General features: G+C 46.8%; 1 protein-coding gene across 1 annotated transcript in view; it reads right to left on the bottom strand.

Moving 5' to 3' along the window:
• Positions 1 to 747: 747 nt before the first annotated feature.
• The window catches only part of RHEB (Ras homolog, mTORC1 binding), a gene marked incomplete at its 5' end in the record, with an annotated part of 18,856 nt that continues 8,225 nt past the window's right edge, over positions 748 to 11,378 (bottom strand). Inside the window, 5 exons of the mRNA XM_025038997.1 lie at positions 748 to 2,120; positions 6,759 to 6,840; positions 7,562 to 7,609; positions 7,722 to 7,778; positions 8,415 to 8,497. Coding sequence (XP_024894765.1) covers positions 2,028 to 2,120; positions 6,759 to 6,840; positions 7,562 to 7,609; positions 7,722 to 7,778; positions 8,415 to 8,497 — 363 coding nt within the window. The remainder of the gene's footprint in view (positions 2,121 to 6,758; positions 6,841 to 7,561; positions 7,610 to 7,721; positions 7,779 to 8,414; positions 8,498 to 11,378) is intronic.

Here is an 11,378-nt window from a genome sequence, read left to right as displayed (position 1 = left end):
TGTATAGTTCTGTATTCACACTTACTGTACTTGATCAAATCTTAAGGCTGCATTTATATACCAAGAAAAACATTACCTTTCATGACACAGTGCTTTATCGCTGATTTTGACTTGTTCTGATTTCAAAAATGTTAAAAATATGTCTTAGCAGTGATGAACTAACTATACCATTAAATAACAAGACATTTAAATCAAACTTGGCAGGTACAAGAATTTCTTCAGGTCCTACCGACCACTTCCCATCACCACCTGTGCGTAATGAGTTCCTGGTCACGGAAGTCCCAAGCCACACCAGCACACTCGGAACCCGTAACAAGCATAATCCATTGCATGAGTGATGGGATCACCGTGCTGGGGAGCAGAACTGGACCCACCCTGCGGTGTCTCCAACGGTCAAGGTCAGACGCCAGCTCTATCAGGCTGCAGACCTCGCTTGTGCTCATGGCACTTAGAAGGATGTGCAGCACACAGCAGGTGCTTAGAAAGCGTGGCTGGTGAACTGTGCCAGGCAAAGGACTACACGCCACCTCAGGAGACCCAGGCCAGGCCTCAAGGCCCATGCTGGGAGGGAACTTGTTTCCAGTACGGGCACGCTGCACAAAGTTTGCACTTAAGTGGAAATAACTTTTCGGATGAAAAAGGATGAGCCGAACCCGGATTTAATGTGGTCCCACCCATAACCTGGGTACCGATACATAATATTGGGCCTAAGAATAAACCTTGTTAATAAGTAATGATACTATACCGTCAAAATTTATTTTTCTTTATTTAAAAAGTGAGTATTTGGTGGAGGTCTTCTAAGGCTCAAATATTATCCTGGAATGACGAGACAAAAATACTTAAAAGATCCAAAATAACGGCATATCCTGAAAACATATTTTGTCACTAAACATCAGCTACAAAACAAAATTGTATTTTATTCGTAGAGTAACACTTCCTAAAATGTCAGAAATGGCCCTGTGAGGTTTTAACTGGGGGGAGGAGGAGGGAGCATCATTTACAAACACCGCTTAACTTGAACTCTGACTTCCAGTCGCGGTGCAGCCTGGTGGCCGGTTAAACCCTCCCTCCTCCTTCGGAGCTGCTCCTACCGGGTGGGGGGTGGTGTGTGGTTAGGGTCTGAAGTGAGGTCACAACAGGTACAGGACATTCTTTAAACTACTGGAGCTCTAGGGATGGTGACAGGCTAATCCTTTTTCTAAATCAGATCCTGTCTGCCGTGGACACTGAGCTAAGTGCAGGGAGGGACAATAAGTGTCTCTTAACGTGTCCTCTTCCAGTAGCCGAAGAGGCAAGCCAGGTGACAAGGTGGCTCTGCAGAGTGACCACTGCAGCCCCACCTGCACGAAGCGCTCCAGCCAAGACGGGGCCTTTGAGGACGGAGGGGAGGACGGCCATTCCGGGACTGACTCCCTCAGATGCCCCAAGCCACTGAGTTTTGGTGGACAGAGATCCACCCAAATTCTCACCCTCTACCCTGACTGTCATTGCTGCCTAGTGGGCCCTGGCAATGGCCTGGTGGCCCTGTGGTCAGCAGGCGCTGAGGGCTCCACTCGCCTCGGCAGGACAAGGTTCTAGCCTTTAAAAGCCACACTGAGTAGCAGGGATTAAGGTTTGCAGCTATTTTATTTACAAGTATACATTTAACACAATGAAATAAACACTGATATATGGAAGCTAGTTATAGTAGTGTAACAATATGCATCATTTGGATGATTACATTATTTTAAACAACAAACTACACTGAAAAAATTAATGCCGATAAAATTCTTGGTCATAATATTATTAAGAAATACAATATATAAATTGAAAATATGATTGCTTAAAATTTGAAAGTGGAAGTAAACTCATGTGGACAGAGTCAGAGTTTAACATAATCTGAAAGGAGGGGGCGCAGGAAACAGCTCTGACCCAAATGAAATCTTTCAGGTTAACAGAGGAAAAACGAAGCGGAGTTTGTCTTCGAGGATAACGGGCGGTCTGTCCCCAGGCAGGACAGGCCTGCGTCCTCAGGTCCCGCAGCGGAATTACATCACTGAGCAGGAAGACTTTCCTTGTGAAGCGGCCCCATCAATTTTTTCTGCCTCCAAAATTATCCTTCTAAAAACATCAACAGCGGTCTGGAAAAGAAAGAGAAAACCAAAGACTGTCAGTTTCAAAGTGGAGCCTGAGAGATGCTTTCACCGCTGGCTGGACAGAGAAGGCCCGCCGCCCGCCTGCAGGTGGAGGCGAAGAGGCGGCTCCAGAAGTGCAAGAGCCTCGGCCTTCCCTCTCCCCGCCCCATGACTCCTGTCACGTGTGCCTCTGACCCCGTCCTCATCAGTCCCCACAGGAGGCCCAGGAGCCGGCGCAGGCCCATCCGCCACCCGCTGTTGCCTCAGTCCAGCCCTCCCAGCACTCTGCTGGGGCCTCCGGGCTCTCACGGCCCAGTAGCAGCCAAACGCCCTGTCACCTGCCAGCTGTCCTCTCCCTTAGGACACTGCTGGCCTGAGCCCTTCCTGCGTGCGCCCCTCACTCCTCACACCCCTCCTTCGAACCCCTCTTCCTCCCATCTCCTGAACACGCAGCGCTGACTCTTAGGACTTGAGAGGATCTGTGTCACCTCCGAGTCCTGATTCTTAGCTGCGGAGAGACTCTGAGTCACTCCCGCTTCCTTCTGGAGCAGCGCCCCTCCCAGCGCCCCAGCCTCGCAGACCGGCCCCCAGCCTCACACATCTCGGCCGGGAAACCCTCCCTCAGGCTGAACCAGGGTCAGAACCGTCGGTCCCTGTAAAACGAAAAGAACGCCCCTGTTCTCAGGAGGCTCGGGCGGCAGTCCGGGATCGTGCCATCACCCACAAGCACTCCAGTGTCAAGGACCCCGCCTTCCCTCTCATGCTCCGATGTCCCCAACTCGACAATCCTCAACCCCACAGGGACCTGCCTCTCCCCAGCCCCCGGGTCTGGCAGCTGCACAGCCGACGCAGTCCGCCTGGCCTGCGGGGGTCTCGCCTCACCTCCGGGACCCTCGGTGCCGCCCAGCTACCTTCCCCTCATCCGCTCAGTCCCCCAGATGATGTCATGCCTTCTCCTTTCGCCTAGAATTTCTAAAGCCTCCCCACCATTCTCAGTAGCTGATAACCATGGTTTACATTTCACTGGGGAAACAGAAGCGACATTCATAGGACGACACCCTGTTCTCCAAACTGCCAGGCCCTTGAACCTGGCTGGCCTCACCGTCCTGGTTCCTTCTCTCTGGCTGCCACGAAGGAGGGCTCCTGAGGCCCCGGCCCCGATGCTCCTCGCGAGCGAGGTCACTGGCTTCGGCAACTCTCTCCTTCCAGCTCCCCACATGACCAATCCCCGCCTTTTCTCGTGGTTATATAGACGAGTTATTTATTTCATCGTAAAAATAAATCGCAGAAAAATGTTTGGAATGACACATGCCAAACTCTATCAAGAAAACTGTGTGCCTGGAGCCTGGCTCTCTAGAGAAATCCCAGAACTCTCCTGAATTATCTGTGTGATGTGACTGTCGAGGCACATTCTCCTTCATCCGACGGCTAAAGGCCCCATGGGAAAGGCGCCCGCACCGCCAACACCCCGCCGTCCAGCAGCGGTCACAGTGCGATGTCCTCACAGACCTGGTCGTTTTCACCACCGTGCACTGTGTCAGCGAAACGAACTCGGCTTGTGACGGTTTATTTTAAAATACTGGATTTTTGGTAAGTAATACAAGTTACTAACAGACTATACTTGAAAATTTATCAATAAAAAATTTGAGCAGTTCATACAATTGGTCTGATCACGTGTGCGTGTGTGTGTGTGTGTGTGTGGTGTCTACCATACGAATTCTCTCTCCTTACTAAACACACGGATGGTGGGGAGCACTCCTGGGTATGTGGGTTAGAATCACTTTGACCTCTTACATCATGGACGAAACGACTTGGTGTCTCCCCATCAGGGCTCGGGGCCCCTGAAGATCCTTAGCATATTCAAGGAGGATGTGAGCAGGAACGTAACAAGGGACTCGACAGGCAGTGGGGCTGAGAACTATCCAGACTTGCCTTTAAGGGATCTGGCCAGGACTGCTGCATCCCTGCTGTATTCACCGCGCTTGGGTACAAGAACCTTTTCATCTTCAAGGGTTCCTTTCTCATCTGATAAGGTATGTGCTGATCGGATGATTGTGCCGGGGCAGACCCAGCCCAGGAGAACATCTGATCTCTGCCCTTATCTGGCTTAAGCCTTCAGCATAATTCACCTTTTATCTAGTTTTTCAAAAAGCAGGATACTCCCTTCTTAAGGAAAGGAAAAAATTAAAGCGCAAACCTATCTAGAACCATGTTAAAAACCTTCAGCTACAGTAAAGCACAACATAAACCAGAGAAAAGCCTGCGCCCTAAGACCGAAGAGTGGCTGAATGACACATCGTAGGCAAAGCATTCCAGGTTACTCTCAAAAAGGTACATTAAACTGAGACGATACGCCTATGAAGCGATCCCTCTCAGTACACTGGAGGAAGGTCTATACGTGATCCACACCTTTCAGGCTGCTGGGAAGAGGAACGGCTGCCAGACACACAGACACACTGCTCGCGGGTTACCCAAACCTGGCAGAACAGCGAACCCTGCTGCGGACGCCTGTTTTATTATAATGGCAAAGAGAATTGTTTTAAGACCCTCAGGTTTTCACCTCTGAGAAACAGCAAAGTCAGCAAACAGAACCAAAGATAGCCTGGGGCCAATCAACTGGATCCTCCATCTCGGCCACCCAGCCCAGTACCTGGATTCGACATGTTAACATCTTCACTTACATTGGCTTGTTCTTTCTGTCCACCCAAACCGTTTGAAAGCAAGGTGCAGACACTGTGAAACCTGGCCCCTGGATACTTTGGTTTGAATTTCCTAAGAATGAGGATATTCTCTTCATAAGCCCAACACCATCACTGCACCTAAGAAAATTAGCACCATTTCCCCAATAATACAGAACGTGTTCCAATCTCCCCAGCTGACCGAAAATGTCTATGACACCAGGGATTTCAGAACCAGATTCCAATCAGGTTCACACAGACTCTTTAATCCAGAACAGTCTCCACCTCTCCCCAAGGAGACTTTGGTCTCTATTACACGTGGGGCACACACACAGCCCCCTCTTCCCATCCGTCAGAAAGGACGGCGTGGAAGAGAGAGGGTTAAATGTGAGACAGATTTAAATTCAGTCCAAGTTCCCACACCATATATGTGATCTTAAGAGAGTCATTTCCCTCTCTGGACCTTAAACTCGTCACTTCTAAAATGAGAGGGTTCAACGAGACGATCTAGAGAAGACATTAGGCACCCAATAAATGTTCGACTTAATTCGGTTAAAAAACACAGGTATCTCTTACTATCTCAACTCCTGTTACCTGACTGTATTCAGGAACTGAACAGATTCGTGTCAATCCTACCTGGAACCCAGGAACCAGGCACAGAGATCTAATATCGCTTGTTATCTGAACACAGGGACGCACAGATCTGACTCCCAAGCGATACCTTGGTTGACTGAGCAACCACCAGATACAAACATGCTGTGCTGGGCGTTCCGGGGAATCCGAAGGTCAAGGGTACTGTGCTGGGTCTCAGAATGAATTCAAGGGGATGAGCGCGAAGAAACTACTATTACCTTTTGCTGGATGAAATCGAGCAGGGGTCAATGAGGTGACATTTAAGCAGAACCTTGAAGGGTAGGAGTCTCCATAACGGAGAGATGTGGCAGAGCTAGGAAACGGGAGTGCCGGGCTGACCGCGTGCTAGCCGTCCCCACCCAGAACCGGCCGGCCACCCTCACAAACGGTAGCTTCCTCACAGAAACCCAGACCAGTTAATCTCTTGAGGGTCGAACAAGACAGCATGTTGGAAACACTGTAAGTAAAGCGCCATTTGACTGTAAGCGCCTAATTAGAGAAAAGATATCTTAAGCCAGAGAGAGACACGAGTAAAGGGGAGGCACTCTCAAAGTCCCCACTGTGTTTAAGGAAGTGGAAGCAGTTTCGTGTGACTGAAAAGTGCAGGGATGTGGTGAAACAGGAAACTGGAAAAAAAACAAGTCACAAACTACACTGGACGGATGCTCAGGGCTTGGCCTTGCTCTACAGACAACGGCGACGCTCTGACAATCTCGTCACAGAGGTGACACTATCTGATTCGTAGCTTTAGACAATCAACAGCAACACAGAAAAACGCTGGTGAGAAAATGAGGCGGGAGACGCGCTGGGCGCTGTACGTCTGCGTCAGAGCCATGAATCAGAGCCCGACACAGAACCGACGCCCGCCCTCGGGCTCGCCTTTGCCTTTACGGAAGCACGTGCAGGGCTGAAACTGGTAAGAAACGCCTGTGTGACAGAAAGGCCACAGTAGTTTGTGTTAAAAACCACGTACACATGCTGGCTCGGCTCCATCTTACGAAAAAGGGGCAGGTGCGGGAACAAAATTCCTGCCAGTCATTTAAGCCCCAGCCTTTCATATAAGATAAAAACGGTAATGTGTGTTCACCAAGGTAGTATTTCCTTTGCTATTAATTTGTTTATCCTACAAATGTTCCAGATCCCATCGCAGAATACCGACTGAATTCAAACAGGAATAGTATCTTCCTAAAGCAACCCAAAGATTGAGGTTAGAAATGGCGGAAGGATCAAGACCAAACAGGGGTGACAAAGATGGCGCTGGGATCATGACCAAGAGGAACATGTGCCTGTGAGCAACGGGACGCAGTGACAATGAGTTTTAAAAAGTACGTACCTGATTTTCTTTAGCAGAAGATTCCAAAAAAGCTGCATTCCAAGATTCTGCTAACGCCTTCCCTTCTTCATAACTGATCACCCTAAAGAAAAAAAGGAAAGTCCAATGAAACAGCTTTGCCCTTTTCCTTACGGGACATCTGTACTTGATTTGAGCCCCATTCTCATCACGTTTTCCCTCGTGGAGCAGCAGCACACTCCGCTCAGCATCGCCAGCCCGTGTGTGACAGAGGAGCCCTGGGGGACAGAACAGACACCGCCCTGTGGGATTACCCACGGCTCACAGAGCATGACTCCCTCCCGCACGCGGCATCTCACAGTGGGCCGCAGGCGCCCGAGGACAGGGGCCGCTCGGAAAGGGCCTGAGGCTCAGTGCTGCAGTGACAAGCTGCGGCCCTGGCCAGGCCAGCGTGTCTCTGCCCTCCAGGCCGAGGACCCATGCGGGCGGGGTCCATGGCCGCCCCGCTCATGGCTCCGCTTCGCAGCCTGGGACACAAACCCGACTTGCGGCGCGAGGGAGTGCCACCACTGTCTTTCTCAGCGTTGGCTTTCCCCAAGATGGTAGAGGGATCTAAAGGGAATTTTCCACAGTGTTCGCCCTCTTTTCTGGAGGAAATGAACAGGTGAGCGCCACACTGGTTTCTAATCTAGGCCCGGTCGCTGCCACATTTCCGAACACAGAGCGGATAACGCCACAGCGGAAAATCTTCCTGCCCCAAGGACGATAATTAAAAATGGAACTTCAGTGACTAAATCACCTTATACCGGATTTTATAAATCAGCGATGATTTACGAGCTACGCACCTTTCCATATGTAGGTCTTTCTTATTGCCAACCAACATAATAGGTATTCTATTGACAAAAGAAAAAAGAGTCAAAGTCAATGGGTCAGCGCAGATTTTATCGTTCAGACGGTGCTACCGTAATGAGGACGTCTAACGAGAGAGAGAACATTACTACTTACTGCACTTTCCCCACCATGTCCAACAATTTGCCGTGGATAACTTTAATCACTTCGAAACTATAAAAGAGAAAGTATGAAATCAGACATCCATTTCAGCGCTGATGTTTTTAAATGGTTGTTATGGAACGTTTATAGTGGGAAACACAGAAAATGTCACAGACTCGCCATTTTAATATAAAGTACACTGAACACAAAGAAGTGCTTTGTTTTTTCCTACCACTATTTCACACCTGCACGGACATGACACGCAGTGACCCTTACTGAGAATATTCAAAGTCTAACGGTGAGCTGACGAACCACAGAAACCCAAGTTTTTATCTCTAGATAAACGTTTGCAGATCATTCCGTAGCTAGAGGGCCCTGGCACTCACCCGTGCTCCCCATCAATATGGCGAAACCAAACAAAATGTAAACCGATTTATGCATTTCCTATTTCAATTTCAGACTGTGTTCAGCCCCTGTCTATCCAGGCAGCCTGCAGTAAGAAATGCAGTTTTTTATCCCATTGCTGTGAGAGAACACCTACCACGGTAATTTTTTCCCTTAATCTGTTCGCTCCACGACACAATTACTAAAAATATTTAGTTTAATAATTGAGGCTAAGCGTTACTACCGATGTCAGCACAATGCTTTATAAGGATTCACGTTATCTCTGTGTAGCAAATAAACCCAAGCAAGGAGCAGGAGTCTTACCTTTTGATTGATGTAACAGAATACACAAGAATGTAACCATTAATATCTATGGAGTATGTCTGAGGAAAGATGGAATATTCATCCTGTGAGAGAAAAAATAATCAGATGCATAACAAGCACTCTTTACTCAAAGGTTTTCACAATTACCTGGTCAAAGCAATCGAAATAAGCACAAAGGAGATTACGATACTATTCTAGAAACACAGCCTATATGCTCGAGATTTAGTTAAGACTGGTTTGGGGGTGATAACGTGTTTTAAGCCAATATTCTAAGACTTTTGGGGCAGGTTGACTGTAAATCCCAGGAGAGCAGGGAAGGGACGAAGAGAGGGCCGATTCCGTGACCTCCTACTGCAGGAAAAGCACAACCGCAGTTCGTCCATGGACCAAAAATGCAAAATCTCTCAGGCCTCATGGAAAATTCACAAGTCTTACTGGTTTACTCCATAAATCTGTATTTTCATAGACACTATACTCAATCAGAGTGCGCACAGACTTTTGAGGATCAATATGAGTTATTTACTGAGAACTTTAGGAATTAAAAACCAAGGTACACATTATGTAATAGAGTATTAGTAAAGTTTTATAAAACTTAGGAAACTCTGCTTTAGATACAGAATTATTAAAGCACACAGAAGGGTCTGATGGCTGTGCAGTTTTCACTAGGACACGCCCCTGCCTGGTACAGGCATCTCATCCTTACTTGAGACCTAACTGTCAATAAACCACACATACCAGGCGCTACTACAGAAGAATCATGGCGAGCCACTGTTAGATCAAGTAACTAACTCTCTATTAACTCTGCAATTCCAAGTGTGGGTACAACTGATGTTCGTGACGACCTTGAATCACTACCCTACGGTCACGTGTCTTTTAAGAACAAAAAGAACAATTAGGTTTTACTATCGACTCTGATATCGCAGTGGCCACGAATCAGAAAACAGCATTTCTACATCACAGAGCTTACTACATATGCGAAGGAAAACCTTCCCCGTTCTCATTACTATTACCACTTCATTAAGTTGAATTCATTTTAGTGTTGAAACACATTTTTAGTTTTAAAACCAATTGTTAATGGAAGGACAGATCTTTCCACCCGGATTAAAAACAAAATTCCAAATGATTTTAGTCACCAACTCAGCTACAGTGGATCCAAAGTACAAATAACCTTTTCCCTGAAGGGAAGGTGTGGAAATAAAGAGTTATATTTAAGAAGCATGGCGTAAAACACAACTAGTTAGAAAGGATAATGGAAGAAGACTCTCAGCTGCAGCAGCAACCAAAAAGGACAAAATTCCTAGGAACAAACCAAAGAAAATAAAAAATATATGATTCACCTGAAGAAAATCTTAAACTACCCCCAAGGGAGAAGACTTAAATAAATGGAACGGCATGTCAACCTTCCACAAGAATGTGCAGAATCAGAAGGATCTCCACTGACTAACTCTGAATTAATGTAGAAATGCAACATGATCCTGGGGAAAACATATTTCTGGACAAAGAATAGCAACTGTGGAGGCAGGTGACTGGAAACCATAAAGCTTCCATAATTAAAATAGTGCAGTGCTGGCTCATGGATGGAGCAGCCTGGAACATTTACAAAGACCCAAATACATATGGGAATTAGGTATATAATACTGGCATTTCAAATCAGTAAGGATGAAGAGTGACCCTCAACGAAATGTACAGGGAACAGATGCAGAGTCACCTGGGGTACACGCCTAAGCTGGGTCTCTAACTCACACCTCAGCAAAAATGCATTTTGGAGGAATCGGACTTAGAGATGGAAACTCAAACTGTATGCGTAGCAGATGAAAGAATTAAAAAAATAAAGAAGATGCTCTTCATGGCTGAAAGTCTTTCAAACAAAAACCATCAACAAAAACAAACTGAAAATGAAACCTCGTAGCTCAGATCATATACAAAATGCTAATTTTCCTCACATTTTAAGGGCTCTCTCAAATCAATAAGCAAAGACCAACCACTCAATAGACAAAAGGCGAAGTATATGACTAGAAAGGACAATTCGCAGAAAAGGAAAGACAAATAGCCTCGAACGCGGGCAAATGGGATCACACTCCTTCATAATAAGAATACTTATTCAATTTAAAATAACACTGAGATTAACTATTTTTCACTCAGCAGATGGACAAATGTGAAAACGTTCAGAAACAGCGTGTTGGAGAGGCTGAGAGGGATGGGCACCGACTCGCCGCTGGGGCGAACGTAAGCGGTGGCCCTGTGACCCGGCAGTCCCACGCCCAGGACTCGCATATCATCTGTCTAAAATGACACGAGACACTGGTGGTGGAACCGCTGCGGGGAGCGAGACTGGAAACAAGCTAACTGTAGATCAAGAGCTAAATCAGGGTACAGCTAAGCAAGATACGCTGCCACGGGGGAAAAAAGAGGCCGCATGCACTGACACAGAGATGGAGAGCTACACTGCTTTTTGTGTAAAAAAGAGAATCATCACCTAAAACTGTATGTGCGTGTTCACGTACAAAATATCTTGGATGCATATACTAGAGACTGATGACAGCGGCTGCGGGGGGCGGGGCTGAGGTAGCTAGAGTGGGAAAGGTTTAAGTTTTACTCTTTGCCTTTTTGTGCTACTTTATTTCTGCAACACGAGCTTTTACTACTATTAAGAAAAGTTAATCATATTTGTGTTTTGTAAGGGGAATTTGACATTATAACATTGACTGTCACTGACTCCTTGTCATTGAGTCCACTGAAATTAGACCAAAATATTTCATGCAAACTAAAAATAACCAACTTGTATCTAACTAGGTTCACGGTCATCCCTAGCTGGGCAGTTAACACCAGCTGTAATTCCGACTACTAAGCAGACAGCACTCGCTGTCATATACGCTATACAGCAATTTATCATGTACAATTTTACTCCCAAAATGTGCGAGCTAGTGAACAAATTGATGAGATTACTTTTAAAGAATTTGCCCC

The sequence above is a fragment of the Pteropus alecto genome, unplaced genomic scaffold, assembly GCF_000325575.1.
Source record: "Pteropus alecto unplaced genomic scaffold, ASM32557v1 scaffold48, whole genome shotgun sequence".
In the NCBI taxonomy this organism is placed as follows: Eukaryota; Metazoa; Chordata; class Mammalia; order Chiroptera; family Pteropodidae; genus Pteropus; species Pteropus alecto.
This window is presented reverse-complemented; position numbering and strand designations above follow the sequence as displayed.